This window comes from Falco rusticolus, chromosome 9 (genome assembly GCF_015220075.1).
Source record: "Falco rusticolus isolate bFalRus1 chromosome 9, bFalRus1.pri, whole genome shotgun sequence".
NCBI lineage: Eukaryota > Metazoa > Chordata > Aves > Falconiformes > Falconidae > Falco > Falco rusticolus.
In genome coordinates this window covers 38,044,775-38,060,742 of record NC_051195.1, presented here as the reverse complement: position 1 = coordinate 38,060,742, position 15,968 = coordinate 38,044,775, and the positions used below count along the sequence as shown (strand labels likewise).

Here is a 15,968-nt window from a genome sequence, read left to right as displayed (position 1 = left end):
GCAGGAACTTCCGCTTCCGCCGACGTCAGCGCGCGCGGGTGACGGGCCGTCCTTCCTTTCCGGCCTCGAAGGCTGCCTGGCTGGAGCACGGAGCTAGCCGCCGCCGCCGCCCTGTGAGGAGAGGCCGCCGCCATCATGCCGGTGTACTTCCAGCGGCCCGAAAATGCCCTGAAGCGGGCGAACGGTCAGTGCGGGGCGGCCCCCCTCCCCTCCCCGCCGCCGGTTCGCCTCCCGTTCTCCCCGCCGCGGCGGGCAGCGTGTGCCGCTCCTGCAGCGCCGGCCGCGCCGCGCCGTGCCGTGCCGTGCCGTGCCGTGCCGTGCCCGCCCCTAGAGCCCCTCTGCCGGCCCCTCGGCGCGGCGCGGGGCCTCGGCCGGCGCCTCCCTGGCGCTGAGGCGAGGACGCCCGGGAGCGGCGCGGCGCCGCCTGGCCGCCAGGAAATGGCTGAGGCCTGCCGGCGTCGGCCGCGCCGCATGGCGGAGGCGAGGCCCCGGCGGCCGTGGGGAGCGGGCCCGGCCCGGCTCCGCCTCCCTCTCCCCGGCGGGGCCGCCGGCGCAGGCGGTGGGCAGGCGCTGGGTGCAGGGCGAGTCGCGGCGGCGGGGGCCTGTTCCGCCGAGGGTGGCGCGCCCCGGGCCCCGAGGCGCCCCAGCCTGCGGGAGCCGCGGCGAAGTGGCCGCCGTGCCCGCCGGCGGAAAGGGGCTCTCCGCTGACCGGCGGCTTGGCGTGAGGTGTCGGTCCCGCAGCTCACCGCTGCTCCGGGATGATTTCAAATCCGGTCTCGTTCCGGGCCTTGTTTTTCCATGTGGGCTTCATGTTCAGTAGTCCCATCCTTCATGTGACTGGTGAGAATGCAAATGATTAAACTCCTTAAATGTTGCATAGGCTGATGTGTAAATTTGCCCCTGGAATAGAAACCAAGGAGGACTGCGCTGGATCTGTCGCACTGGTTGCCACATATAAAACTGGACTGCTTATATTTGTCAGCTGTCTCCTTTCAGGCTAGATAAATGGCTTTGACACTTCTTTTTTTACAGTATCCTATTTTAAGCACTTAGCAAGACCATTTAGATGCTTCATTGTCACAGGGCTGACTGCAGAATGACACTTAAAGACATCCAAAAATTACAGATGATATACGGATCTTGAAATGACAGCCAAAGACACTGTGTAGTCTCGGGACTATCCATAAGCCAACTACTTGGTATTTTAACGAGAAAACATTAATAAAGTACCGTACATCCTCAAGTTTTCTAATCTAAAATTAATTGTAAAAATCATTTTCACGAAGATAAAAAGATGAGATATAAAATCGGCTTCAGTCAACTTCAAAAGGTGCATTAGTATTTTAGCAGTACTTTCACTGGGAAACATGCATGTACCATAGTATATAAACTTTAATTAAACTTCAGAACTCTTGGGTAAAGTACTTTGTGAGCGAGTCACATTACTGGAATATTGATCTTAAACTGTTAAACCTGACACCGTTGCTTTTCTGGTGTTGAAGAGTAGCTTTAAATACACAACTCTTGCACTGCTTCAAGTCTACTAAATTCTGATCAACTAAAGGAGTAGAGTTGAGCTGAAGGATTGGAACTGAAGAGAGTGTTCTCTAGACAAACACTAGCAATCCTGCAGATGGTTACAATCTCACTAGACTGAATGGAAAACATGACATAAGCAATGTGAAGTCTTGCAAACTGCAGGGGCTCAATCTCACCATGGCCAAGCATAATAAAGGGTGAGAAGTTATACCTAAGGCAGATTGTATGTTGCTGGAGGCAGTTTTAACAGGAACTGACATTTCAAACTGGAACAGTCAGTGCAGTTTCCAGAGTTTCAGTGTTTGTGTTTTACACGTAAGGCTTAAGCGAGCATTTAGGAGCACTTTATGCTTCAGGTTCTTGGTGACCTCAACATACATAGAAGATGATTAGAAATAAGAGCTTGAATGATTGTAAATATGTACAGATATGTAAGAAGGACTGTGTTTCCTTATAAATGGTAAATGTAGGTTAAAGCCAACCCTTAGCTATTGTTAATATCTAGCATTGCTTTGTAGTCAAGGATGTAATGCAACTTTTGGGAGTGTTTTATTGTTGCAGATACTGAGCTTGCTGTCTACTAGAGATATTGGATAACATGTGACATCTTTGTCACCTGTAATGATGTACATTTTCTTAGACGGAAAATTTAGCTTAATTCAGGATTTTGGGTTAGCAGTAGATGAGTTGTCAGTATGTATCAGGTAGTTCTTGTCTATGCAGAGCTTTAGTTGCTGTTTTGGATACCTTGTAGCATTTTAAATGGTATAACAGGAAAAAATAGGTAATTCTGACAGGGGTGTTCAGGGGCTAAGGTGTTACATTTTGTTTGTAACAAATCTTTGTTTCCAGAATTTACCTTTTTTTCTACTGCAAGACGTGGTGATTATGTGCTGCATTTGACTCTTCACGTTCTTTTTGTGTATGCTTTTACTACAGAGGCTGTTAAATTAGCCTTAATTATTTGACTTACAAGTAAGAACTTGCTTGACCAGAGTTAATTAGAAGTTTCAAACCGATATGAATTGATTTTTTGCTTTGTCCAGTTGGTTTCTGACTGCTGAGAGTTGTGGTTGGAGTGGACTGGCATTGTTGCAAGATTAAACTTGCCTTTTAAGTTTATTTTCATAAATAAAAAATTGTAAGGCTGAGCTGTAATTGTCTCAAAAGCAACACTGAGATAGAACAACAGTGTAAATTACGGGATGGAGGACAGTTTTATTAAAATTCCCTTGGTGATTAAAAAACCCACTGCTGAATAGTGTCACACTATAACCTTAATTATTTTGAAATGTAATACTATGTTTTTCCTGGGAAGGAACTTGCCCATCTTGTGCAAGATCATTATTGACATGAACTAAGCCCTGAACAGATGCTATTGTGGTCATCAAATTAAAATTTCGCTGCTGCTTTCAAAATGCATCTTTTAGCCATGTTTAACTTAGATACTAAGATTCCAGAACTTAGAAGCTCTCTCTTGATGTCTGTGCATCTTGAGCAGACCCCTACTTTAATCCTTTCTGCCATTGTTTAGGAATGTAGTGATTTCCACAGTACTTCATGGGAAGTACTGACTCTACCTGCAGCCTTGAAGAATACAGACTATTCCTTTTAGCTGTAGTTGACTTCTCTTCTATCTTTTAAACCTGTTTGCTTCCTGTTCTCAGTGTTGTTTTGTCTTGCTTTTCTGCAGTTAAGGGTAGGTCCTGTGTATATGCTGATAGCTGGCTGTGCTGCTTTGGTAGTTGCTTGTAGATGGTCTGCTGTATTTTGTACTGAGCAGAACGTGTGGTACAGCATAGGTGGGAGTTGCTGTGATGCCGAGAGATCCCATTAGTAACAGCAGCTGCTTAGGGAATGAATACAAGGCACTACTTTCAGGAGCAATGCTGGTTTAAAAAATGCCTGAGCCTTCCATGGGACTTTAGCAGCTTGTAGTGTAACTGTTCTATAACTGAATCTCTAGGCCACTCTTGAGTTTTGGTTGGTTTGTTTTTTTTCAAAATCTGAACTTTTCTGAGTGATGTTTGTTTGTTTCTTTCTTGGATTGAGGGCAGTTAAGTCAGACTCACTGGATGGTTTGTATCTTGTTGAATGACATTGGTGGGTGCTGTACTACAAGCCTCATGGTGTGTATTTTTTGTCCTTCTTGATGGAACTAGCTTTAAAACTGGATGTGTATATTTTAATAATATGTATGAAGTGCCCGGTTATGCCTTGATGGACAGAGAGACATCTCTGCTATCCTGAAGTTTTTATGTTAATGGAGAGGTTGGCATTTGTTTGCCAGTCATGCCATTGAAAGACTGCCACTGCAGTTCTATCTGCCCGCATTTTTGATATGGCCAGCTAAATCAAGCCATCAGTGAACTTTGGTTAGAGTTGATTAAATTCTAAAAGTTTACAGTGTTAAGCATAAAAACATGCATTTTCTGGTTTGCAAGTCTTTTGCTGATTGGATTTTAATTTCAGAATTCCTTGAGGTCGGCAAAAAACAGCCTGCCCTTGATGTTCTCTATGATGTTATGAAAAGTAAAAAACACCGAACATGGCAGAAAATCCACGAGCCAATTATGCTGAAGTACTTGGAACTCTGTGTGGATCTCCGCAAGAGTCATCTGGCAAAAGAAGGACTGTACCAGTACAAGAATATCTGCCAGCAGGTATGGCTTTTGAATTTTATTTTTTTTTATTTGTAGCGAGCGTGGTATATGTCAGTTGGTATAATCTAAAAGTAACTGATTGGTCTTGAGTTAGAATTAATCTGCCTTTTTAGATGTTCCTGCGTTTGTAGCATTTTACATTATTTGCTGCCTGTTGTGGGTGGAAACATCTTTCAATTTTCTGCCTGTGATGTAGGTGAACATCAAATCTTTGGAGGATGTTGTTCGAGCCTATTTAAAATTAGCTGAAGAAAAAACAGAAGCAGCTAAGGAAGAATCCCAACAGATGGTACTGGACATAGAAGACCTAGATAACATTCAAACTCCAGAAAGGTTGGTGGCCTGACTTTAAAACGTAACAGTTCACAGCAAAATAGTCTTATGTTCATGAAGGATGTTAGCAGTTCAAAAAACTTAGATATAAAGATGGTGGACTTGAAATGGAATACTAGTGGTGTTCTAGAGTAGGCAAAACCCCAGGAATTTTGTGTTGAACAAAATCCTAAGTCTGAGTAAAGAAAAGTAAAGAAATGAAGTAGTAAAGAGTAGAAAATGTAGATGTGGTAGGAGTGGTCTGGGAGTCGAGTCACCGCTTTCTAGGGTCTGCTTAGATCTGCATCTGTAGTAGTATTGGAGAGTTTATTATTGAAAACTGCTCACTATCAATTGATGTACAAATGCTATTAATTATATTAGAGAAATTTAATTCCTGTACCTGATAACCTTCACTCTTTCTGACCACATTGTGCATGTACAAACAAATGGAATTGTTTATACTTCCTTGGGTAACTGATGAGATAATAGAAGAAAGAGCATTAAAAGTAAATTCAGTGTGTTATAATTAATTGGATGAATAATGAGAACATAGAAGGAATGGAAAAAAGGATCGGTAGATATATCTACTTTTGGTTGTATGTAGACCTTCACTGGCAAGTTGTGGCAGGTTAGGATGAAATGACTTTCCAGCTCTGTGAGAAGCCACTGTTCTGTTCTCAGAATGTTCTGTGGGAGAACTTCCTAACTTGCTTCAGGAAAAGTGAGGTTAGCTCAAATTGCATGTTCTTCAGATGAATCTGTTGAGTTAGGGAATGCTCACATTAACTCCAATAGTACAACTGTATATGTGATGACATCTGTGGAAAAGGGGTGACATGGTGGGGCTGAAGAAATGTTTTAAAGGAATTCTAGCTGAGTTTGGAAGAGACCTTCTGCCCGTATCCTTTAAAAAATCAAAAATTGTAGGTAATAAATTAAAATTTCTGTAAGTAAAACCAAATTAAAACTTGTGGAAGGTACCAAAAGAAATAACAAAAGGATCTTCAGCCAAAAGGGGAGAATTCTAGGAAAAATGGTGGTAAAATTCTGAGGAGGTAGGTTTTGATTAGCCATCCTAGGTGTGGTCTGAAGATGAAAGCAGTACTTTGATACTGATTTTTGTAAGACTATTGATTCTGAAATAAAAGAAAGGTTTTTAGAGCATGGAGATTACCCTGTCTGAGGTGAACATAAAAGCCAGCTTTCTTTTCATGCTGGGTGACAGCATAGCTTCTATCCTGGAGTTTTAAAAATACCAGTAAATGTTTTGGGTACTAAAGCTCTGCAGATACCCATCTGAGCAGAAAGTGCGTTTCTCGTCATCCTTATGTCGGACTGAGTAGTGGTCTGAACAGTTATCTTGATTGCAGTAACAGTCAGGTCTTTAGCGTGAGTTTTGAAGGAAGTAGTCTATGGAGTTAAAAATAAGGTAACATTCAGCACAGGCTTTCTGAAGGGTAGATGATGTCTATTTATGTTAGAATTTTATTCTGTAATTTAGTTTTTTAGATTCAGGAAGTGCCAGAGATCTAACCTGGGAAAAAGTAATGTGGTTGATGCCATAACTGGAAGGGATGTTTGCAGTTGAATTGGAAGGCTACTAAGACATTGTCCAGTGAGAAACTGATGACATATAATGACAAAAGGACATGTGAAGTTACTGAGAGTTCTTTCTATTAAAATCATGGCACAGAAACTAGAAAAGTCAAAGTTGTATCTACTGATGATAGAAAATTGGAAGAAATTATCAGTAGAAGACATTGTGTAGGCAACTGTGAAGGACAGAGTCATAGAATACAAAGACCTGGAGTAAAATGATGTGGATGTATGTGTTAACAGCAAGGCTCTCTGGTAGTAGTTGGGAACTCATTGGCTGCAAAACATGAAAAGGTTGCAGACTTGTCTTCAATAGTTGTTCCAGGTTGGCAATGCCATTCATGTTATTTCCAGTCCCTGAAATAGTCTTTGTTAGAGGCATCCCACTAATAGACACTGAAGATCAACTGATTGCTCTTTTCCTTGTTCTCTTTTATATAACTGAGGACTAGAAAATGTGTCTTTGCAGTCACGCTTCTTAATCTAAGCAATCAGAGTTTCACAGGTTTTTTTAGGTCCTGTTTTCTAGACTTCTCATACGCTTTTGCTGGATTCACTGCTTGATCTGTTGCAGAAGGCACTGGTGAGATGTAGTCTTTAATGTATGTAGTACTAGGACTCAAGGAAGTAAATTAGATCTGGAAGTGGTGTAGTATAAGAGAACTGCAAGAGCTGAGAGTTTATATTAGAAGTGTAGTTCAAAAAGGACTTTAAAAATGAAGGCTTGGGGAAGATGGTTCTTGCTAAGTTTGTAATGCTGGGTGGACTGTTTTGCAGAAAGGGGTCGTGTGGGCCATAGCACTGAATTTGTCTCAGTGTCTTGGGAATCCTTTCCAATCTTGTATTTCTGTGAATGAGGGAGTGTAGTTATGGCCACTAAATGCAAGATTATCATATCTTCTGACATCTTTAAGCATCTTTTTCCTGTCAGAATTTTTAAAGGATCTGATACTTTAAGTATTCTAGTTTTCTATGTCTGCAGATAGTAAGGCACACAATGCTTCTGTGTCATATGTCAACAAGAAGTGAGCTCTCTCTGGCAGTATTGCTGGTGGCTAAAAAGGAAGTTTCATCAAGTAGGAAAGTGTCAGAGTAGACTGACACTTGAATCTAACAGAGGTACAGTGTGCAGCTCCCTGGTAGAAGAGGAAATGTGAAAATCCTAGAATAGGTTTCCTTTGGCTTACTGGTATGAAGGATACAAAAGCTCCTGTTGTCTCTTACCTCTGAAGCTTGTGCATGTCAGTTGTGTGTGCAGGGGCCAAAGTTTGAAACTTAACAGCAAGAAAAGTTATCTACATCCTTTAAAGGAAAAGAGAGAAGTCTGAGGGACCAATTTGAAAATAAGCAATAAACTGTTCACCAGCAATCAGCTGTTCAGATTTGTCCAGTCTCATCTTAGATCTTGATAAGAAAAAGTGGTGAGCATAGTGGGGAATAAAACACTTTTTTTTTTTTTTTTCCTTTCCCCTTAACCCCATCCCAACTATAGTGTTCTTTTGAGTGCTGTAAGTGGAGAAGATACCCAGGATCGTACTGACCGACTGCTTTTGACCCCCTGGGTTAAATTCCTGTGGGAATCCTATAGACAATGTTTGGATCTTCTCAGAAATAATTCTCGAGTGGAACGCCTGTACCATGACATTGCACAGCAAGGTAAATTGTAAAGATGGAAACTTAAAGTATAATGAGATCTAGGACTTCTGTGTTACATCCTGTAAAACTAGAAAATTTCTGTTTGGATATTGCTTCAGAATTGGAAATAAAATCTCTTAAATATGTGTATGTACACACATACTATTCTTACAATTACAGAGGTTCCTCAAAATTATTGATGTTTCTGGACACTGAGCCAGCAAGGAAGAAGTTATTTTTTCCTGGACATACTGAGAATATGAGAATTCCTCGTGCTGTGTCTTTTTATTTTTTCTAACTCACTGATCCAAATTAGTCATGTTTTCATTTAATCTAGAATGGCAAATGTGTCTTCCATTAATGTATTCTATGTTAGCTAATTTCAAAAACTCATGTACACAAAAGGGTACTGTAAAATTCTGATATGCTATCAATTTTGACACAGACGTAGCTTAGCAAAATATTATGCAGAAGGTAATGGGAAAAAGTCTAGTCTGCTTCCTTCTGGCATTGTTCTGCAAAAATTGACTTTATAAAGAAGAATACTTAGATGTTAATCTTTACTTAAAGGTGAGAGATGAGCAGAAAAAGGTTTTCCTTTGTATGTACAATTCAGGGTTCTGTATTTTTGAAAGAAGTCTTAGATTTTTAACTCTGCATCCAAAAGATGATTGTCAGATGAGTTCTAGGTGCTTTAGTGTATTTAAGTCCTTGTGCTACATTGTGGAGACATCCTTTTGTGCCTGTTTCTGGTTGAGATACTTCAGAATTTTCAGAGTGACAGTGTCAACGCAAACCAGGTTTTTGAGAGGATCTATGTGATCAAAGACTTCCTTTTTTTTCTTTGTCATTTCCAGTCATTAGAAAGCTTCATTTAACTTTACTGTATTTAGGTGACTTGAGAATTTTTTCCCACATTTTACAAATCCAAAACCTGAATTCATGCCATTGACAGAATTTTTATTTGCACTTAGTTCAAAATAAAAGCTAGAATCGCTGCTTAAATTAGAACATTTTTAGAGACTCAAAAGTATTCCCTTTGCTCCTTAAGCTTAATTGTGTAGAAGCATCTTCATTTTTTGAGGTCAAGAAGTGCTCTGCATTGTCACTATTCATTATGCATGACAGTTAGATTGCATCTTGTTTGATATGCCTTTGGACTGTAAATGAAGATTCTTTAAACATACTGATTTACGTATTTGAATCCTTTTAGAACTGTCATGAAGTCATTGTTAGTGAGCATTTTCTATATTGTTAATTTTTGCAGCTTTCAAGTTCTGCCTGCAGTACACACGTAAAGCCGAGTTCCGTAAACTCTGTGATAACCTGCGAATGCATTTGGGACAGATCCAGCGTCATCACAACCAAAGCACAGCAATCAACCTCAACAATCCTGACAGCCAGTCAATGCACCTGGAGACCAGGCTGGTGCAGCTGGACAGTGCTATTAGCATGGAGCTGTGGCAGGTATGCAGCAGGGCTCCTGTAATCCCACTGTAGTCTACAGCCTTTCCAGAATCTGTTCCACGCAGATCGTATCTCATGGTATATATTCCAAGGTAAACACAGGATAATAGCTAAAGAATAAAGTTTTAATATTTAGAATGTGGTGCTACATGCATATTGAATACTTAGTCTGATGTTCCTGCATAGTATTTTCAAACCCAGCTTTTGCTGCTAGTAATAAATGGTAGAGTAGCCGAAGTCAGTTTAAGTTCTGAAAGTGAGAAGTTGATGACACCTTCACCTCTGCTGTCTTGTGTTCTTGTGAACTGGAAATGGTTAGCAAACATTAAAGCCTGCTATTAGGCTGGGCTCCCAGCATTGCTGGTTGAATTATGGTAGTGTTTAGCCAGTGAGGGCACGATCAAAGCAAATTTCTTAGAGGGGCTTTGCTTTCCAACCTTTCTAATGCCAAATTCCTTAAAAAGCCAAGGTTGTCATGTTTTGGTTTTGTGAATCTGGAGAATGTTCTCAGTTGTGATGTTTCTGCTTTAGGTATATAAGTAATTACATGTAAGGCATTTCTAAGAGTACATGTATTTTTAGGGAAACTATACCCAGTTTTGATCACAAAACCTATTTTTATGAAAAAATATCAGTAAATAGTAGAATTGGTACAATATTAAAATAGTAGAATTTTTATTCCAGTTTGGTTTTAGGTTTTTTTTCCCCTTGGATTTGTAGCTTGAAAATCTGAAAGAAGACAGTTTTCAAAAGATTATTAAAAAACTAAAAAATTTTTAACTACCAAATTCTAAGCAGATAGTTAACGGATTTGCTGTATGTCCAAATCATTTCTTAATTAGGAAGGAAGTACTTCATTTCATGTAACTGGCAAAGCTGAAGGTCACAGCTTTCAGTGGTGATCTTAACATAACAAACGTGTTACAGTTTTGCAACCTTTAGTGAATGTATATTTTCCCTGGTTTTGAGTGTTGAAAAAACTTCTTAAAAGTAGTGTATTTGTTTTTTCTAGGAAGCTTTCAAAGCAGTGGAGGATATTCATGGGCTGTTTGCACTGTCTAAGAAACCACCCAAACCACAGCTGATGGCAAATTACTATCACAAAGTTTCAACTGTCTTCTGGAAATCAGGAAATGCTCTCTTTCACGCATCCACACTTCACCGACTTTATCACTTATCAAGAGAAATGCGAAAGAATCTCACACAAGAGGAGATGCAGAGGTGGGGAACGATATTTAATGTAATCTTAGATTCTATTTTTAAGCCTGTAGTTTGAAAAATAAACAAAATTGTACCCCAAAAGAAGCAGATGACATGTATGGATATGAACAGCTCTGCTTAAAGTGGCTAGTACTAATTGCCTCAAAAGAAACCTAGAGCAAGAAGGATATTTACAAAGCTACAGTGTAAATAACTTAAATATCAGGGTCACTTTAGTTAAGCTTCCTTCTCTGTTAATAAGCAAGTTAATAGTATCTGTGTTTTGCTTCCTTTTTCTCTTCTGAACATTAGTATTTACTTCACAAGAGTTCACTGTTACTAGTTTAAACTTCCTTAATATATAAAAGTCTGTATAGCCAAATGGCCTTTAATTTTTTGGTGACAAGTATACAGGCCTCTGTAGAATCAGAATCTGGTGGGAATAAATACTCTCTGGAAATTTTTATATTTCTGTTCATCTGGGTACTAAGGTCAGAATTTAATTGTTTAACGTCCTTTGTATTGTTACATCAAAAGGTACATCTGGCGCACACAGTAAATTTTAAAAATCAGTGCAATCAAAATGACTGGTAGGGATTTGCAGCTAAAATAAGTTTTTAAAGGTACTGATTTCTACTGTTTTCATTGCTTTATAGTATTTTGATATTTACAGTGGCAGCTTAAATTTATTATTTCTGTGTATATGTGCGGATATATATATACACACGCGTATGTAATGAAAAGGTATTATCAAAATCTTTCCCCTGGTTACTGAAGAACACTGCATTCTTTACTCTTATTGCACAGTTAACATCTTTTCTGTTATGGCTGGTATTTTTACACAGTTTTGCATCATGAATGCTAGTCATTCCAAATCTTGAATTAGTACGTACATGACAAGGAATTAATTAGTGTTCTCTTGCAGTTCATCTTTTGCAATTATACTTTGTCAACAGGATGTCTACTCGAGTCCTTTTGGCCACGCTGTCAATTCCTATAACTCCTGAGAGAACTGATATTGCTCGCCTTCTGGATATGGATGGTATCATTGTTGAGAAACAGCGACGACTGGCAACCCTCTTGGGTCTTCAGGCCCCACCTACACGTGGCAGTCTCATTAATGATATGGTAGGTAGTGGTGTTCAGATGAGCAGCTTTTAAACATTGAGTCCTCTTTTTTGGACTGTTTTCCTTCTAGAGCACTATGCTTAGTTATGAGACAGCAGTTTATAAGTTAAAACAGCTATATGGTTAATTTTATGACTTACAGTATAGTGTTAAAATTTCAGATTTGCAAGAACAACCATTTGGAAGTGGCAGCAATAACGGGAGGCCTGAAATCTTGTGTGCACTAAAGAGTCAGATTCAGTATTGTCCTTGATGTCACCTGGGCAATGTAATTTTGAAACTCAGGGGTCTGAAAAGGGTTGTGAGCTAGAACTTTTTTCCTCTGCTCTAAGGTGTGTAATTAACTGAACCAAGTGTTTGTTTTTCTGTTTTAAATGTGTATCAGATAAAGGCAGGTCAGATATCAAGTAGCAGGCTGTGAGTACCTAACTGATTACGAAGACTTCCTTGTGTTTAAATTGAAGGGAGCCTAGATTAATCTATCTTCAGACCTTCCCAGATATTCATAAACAAATTAGGCATTCAGTCATAGTTAGGTATTTTCAGAGGGTGTTTGAATTTAATGCAGCCATTTCCATGGTTCATTTTACAATTTTTGCTAATTCTTCTGGTACCTCTCCAGTGTGCCTTAAAACAACAGTTTAAAGCTTCTGAAGTTTACACGTGAACTGAGATGTGTGGTCTTAGTTTGGACGTGGGCCTACATCGTTGTGGTAGGACTTGAGTCTTAGAAATGGCTAGTTGAGGGTGGTACTCTAAATATTTATCTTTATATGGTTTTTGTCTACTTTTCCATTTTTAAGTACAGTTTAGTGGTGTAGTGTAGAGTTATTGTCACTGCAATTAAGAATGCTGTAATAAAAAATAAGTAACTCTCCTGTATTAAAACGTATATGTGGTGCCCATTTAACTTATTGAATATAAACATTCTTAAAGCATAACTATTTATTAATATTGTATGTATTTTGAGATCTTTGGATTTTTTTGTTGACTGTAGGTAAGATTCAACGTGGTGCAGTATGTTGTTCCAGAAGTGAAAGAACTTTACAATTGGCTTGAAGTAGACTTTCACCCACTCAAGTTATGTAGCCGTGTCAGCAAGGTAAGTTTTGTAGCTCTGTGTATATGGTAATTGGTCTTGACTAATAAGCCTGTTATTTGAATATTGATTTGTGGTAAATACAAACTAGCTTTTTCTATTGCCAGAATTTTCAGTGGTAGGCTGTATTTGGTCAAATGCCATTGCAGTGACAAGTACATAACATCTGATACACCTAGTACACCAGATTATTGAAATAGAATGAAAATTCAGATCTCTAGGATGCTGTTCAGAGGGCCCCTATGAAGGTGCAGAGTTTTGGGAACATATCAGAAGGTCTTGTTAGTGGAGGTAATACTGAGTTAAATTTTTTTTAAAGATGTAGAAATGAGAAAGAAGTCAAGCACACGTGCACATGCATGCAAGTGGGTTGTGTGGGAAGTGGAAAAATATACCCATGACTATGTTTACTCTTCAAATGTAGAGAACTGGGAGGTAAAATCATGTGAGAGCTCTTGATTAGGTTGGTGTAAATTCTGCAGTTGGTGAAGCACATCATGTTCTTTTTCTTTGATAGTGGGAACAAAGATATTTGAGGTGCTAAAAAGAACTTGAAGGTAAATTAGCAGTGTGGTAGCTGTTGCCAGTACTGTCAGTCGCCTTCATACATATGCCTAAGTCTTAGGTCATACCCATAAGATCAAGTGTTCTGATCAAAAGATACACTTCAGTAAAATGATTTAGTGTCTGGACAGAAAGGCTGTTGTTTCATGAGCTGTAAACTGGAAGTATTAAAGAACAGTGTTTCATACTTTAATGTTGAAGTGTTTAAGGGTTGATGCAGATAGATTAACTTTTCAGAATTTTGATAGGTTCTGAACTGGGTGAAAGACCAAGCTGAAAAGGAACCTGAACTGCAGCTGTATGTTCCTCACCTGCAGAACAATACCATTCTTCGCCTTCTGCAGCAGGTATGAGTAAAGAAAACTTAGTTCGTAAGTATATGTAAGTTAGAAAATGCTTTGTGCGAAAATTGTTGGAAATTTTCATGCTGAAGTAAAGTTTTTTTTCATCAAATAGAAGGCCATTATGATTTTGAAATAGTTTTTTCCAGTATATAACCTGCGTTTTCAGGTTTGTACATCATTTAGGTATAGCTGCAGTAGCTATACTTAATAGTGGCTGCATGCAATGGTGTAATCTCTTGTTTGGATTTTCTTCATGGATCTATGATGTCTTGTTTAAGGTAATTAATTGTTTCTTAAACTTTTTTAAAAGTAAGGTCTAGGTGGTATATTTTGTTTTCAGGTGGTTTTGTGTCTAGTGTTTTATAAAATGCACATTTCATTGACCTGCTTTCGTTACAAATGAGGAGCAGTGTTATTTCTGATGTGCTACAGAAATAGTTGAAGGCTAATTAGCAGTATAGCTCTATGTAGTTACTGCTGCCAGTCTCCTTCATACAAAGAAGCCATTCAGGAATGGCATTTAATCTTAGATTAAGTTTGAATACAGTACAGAAATAAAATCCTGAAAGAGTATTTGCTATTGTATTAATATGTATACATTCATTTGTCGACAGTTTAGTGATTTAGCTTTATAACCCATACAACAACTTTTCTTTCGGATCTCTTTTTAACAAGTAAAAACACCTAATGTTTCCGTTCACATACAGGTGGCCCAAATTTATCAAAGCATTGAATTTTCTCGTCTGGCTACCCTGGTTCCTTTTGTTGATGCGTTCCAGCTGGAACGTAGTATTGTTGATGCAGCCAGACACTGTGACTTACAAGTAAGTGCTGTAAAAAGACTTCTGTGAAATTATGTGTGGATTCATGTGTATAACACTGGATGAAAACTAAGTGGTTGACATTGAACCTAAGGGAGATAATTGATTCTGATAGATGGAGATAAACCAGAGTCAAAGAAACACGTGACTATGTTAAGTACTGACAAATTATTTGCATTCTGGTGTCTGTTTTTGATTTAGGTCAACAACCATTAACGTAAGTCCAGTAGAAGTAAAAGCTGAAATCAGATTTGCTGAAAGTTGCCCTGTGAGCCCCAGTCATTTAGTCCAGCATATCCTGAAGCAAGCCTAACAAACAGGGATGTGAATTTCTGACTATGCCGAATTCATTGTGCAAGACTGAAGAACTAGCAGTTGCTAATGTTGTTTTTCACCTAATCAAGTGACTGAAGTAAAACACCAATGTCTTAAATGTGTACCGCTGTCTATTTCAGCTGCTGTTGAAGATTGCAATGTTGGTAAAATTGTCAATATTGAAAGAACGGCATCCTGTAATGAAATGTTTAGGCTGATGATGAGATACAAGTAGTTTTTAGTTGAGGTTGCTTAGTAATTACTCATTTAGGCTTGTAGATAAAGCTGAGTTAGTTCATTTAGATTAACACACAACTTTAGCTTTTATTTTACGCGTTGAAATTGTCTGCATTAAAGTCAGGATTCTTGTTTTGCATATTGCTAATGTGGAGGAAGAGGCAAGAATGATTTGTCTTGGAGTGCTCGTTTCATAGAGTCATTGAAAATTCAGCCTCTTCCCGTGATTTTTGTTCATTTGTTTTCTTAGAAATCATGGAAATCAAACTTCTATTCAGAGCTATTTTTCTTCTACTAATTTGGCACTTCTCATAATCTGGTATAGCTAAAACTGTTTTTTAAAGTAATTTCTGCTTAGAGCTTCTGTTTACTCATATTGGTCATAGGCAGAGCAACAGAGAAATTGTCTAATAAATAATATGATCCCTTTTCTTCCGATTTTTTTTCTGCAAAGGTTCGCCTTGATCATACCACCCGGACACTGAGTTTTGGCTCAGATTTGAATTACAGTACTAGAGAAGATGCTCCACTAGGCCCTCAACTACAAAGCATGCCTTCTGAGCAAATCAGAAATCAGTTGACTGCTATGTCCTCAGCTCTGGCTAAGGCTCTTGCAGTCATTAAGCCTCCTCACTTACTGGTAAGTCATTTTAAGTCGTCTGAAAATGTTGACAAATTCTGACATTGCACCTATGTGTGTTGTGTGATGTTTATCTGTTGCCCTTATACAGCCTTTTGTTATTATTTTTCTTGTTTGATAACTGCTCTTTCCAGTAATCTATTCTCAGTGCAGTGGTAATATTGTTACTTCTGTCCCCTTCCCTTCAGAACAGATAATTGATCCTTGAGGTGTTAATATATACAAATGTAGTGTGTGTTAATGTGTTTATTAATGGCAAAGTATCCTTCTGCATCTGTTACATATTCACTTGTTCTAATAGATCTAAATTTTCTGATTTAGCAAGACAAGGATGTTTTGAGGTTGTGAGATCATACTTGAAGGAGTTACTTGGATTACCTTTCCTTGACATAGGAAAGGCAGTGA

At 38.9% G+C, this 15,968-nt stretch overlaps 1 protein-coding gene and 1 non-coding gene across 4 annotated transcripts in view; both read left to right on the top strand.

The window, feature by feature from the left end:
• The first annotated feature begins 40 nt into the window (after window positions 1–40).
• EIF3A (eukaryotic translation initiation factor 3 subunit A) overlaps window positions 41–15,968 on the top strand; it is a 35,594-nt gene continuing 19,666 nt past the window's right edge. For all 3 annotated transcript variants that reach the window (XM_037400283.1, XM_037400282.1, XM_037400281.1), the window contains exons 1-11: window positions 41–184; window positions 4,012–4,202; window positions 4,399–4,535; window positions 7,606–7,769; window positions 9,016–9,215; window positions 10,228–10,436; window positions 11,372–11,543; window positions 12,541–12,645; window positions 13,455–13,553; window positions 14,258–14,374; window positions 15,378–15,563. In XM_037400283.1, the coding sequence (XP_037256180.1) occupies window positions 136–184; window positions 4,012–4,202; window positions 4,399–4,535; window positions 7,606–7,769; window positions 9,016–9,215; window positions 10,228–10,436; window positions 11,372–11,543; window positions 12,541–12,645; window positions 13,455–13,553; window positions 14,258–14,374; window positions 15,378–15,563 (1,629 nt within the window). In that variant the 5' untranslated portion in view covers window positions 41–135. The remainder of the gene's footprint in view (window positions 185–4,011; window positions 4,203–4,398; window positions 4,536–7,605; window positions 7,770–9,015; window positions 9,216–10,227; window positions 10,437–11,371; window positions 11,544–12,540; window positions 12,646–13,454; window positions 13,554–14,257; window positions 14,375–15,377; window positions 15,564–15,968) is intronic.
• Window positions 13,918–14,050, top strand: LOC119154188. The gene has a single exon (XR_005106363.1). It is a non-coding gene; the product is annotated as a small nucleolar RNA SNORA19 (small nucleolar RNA).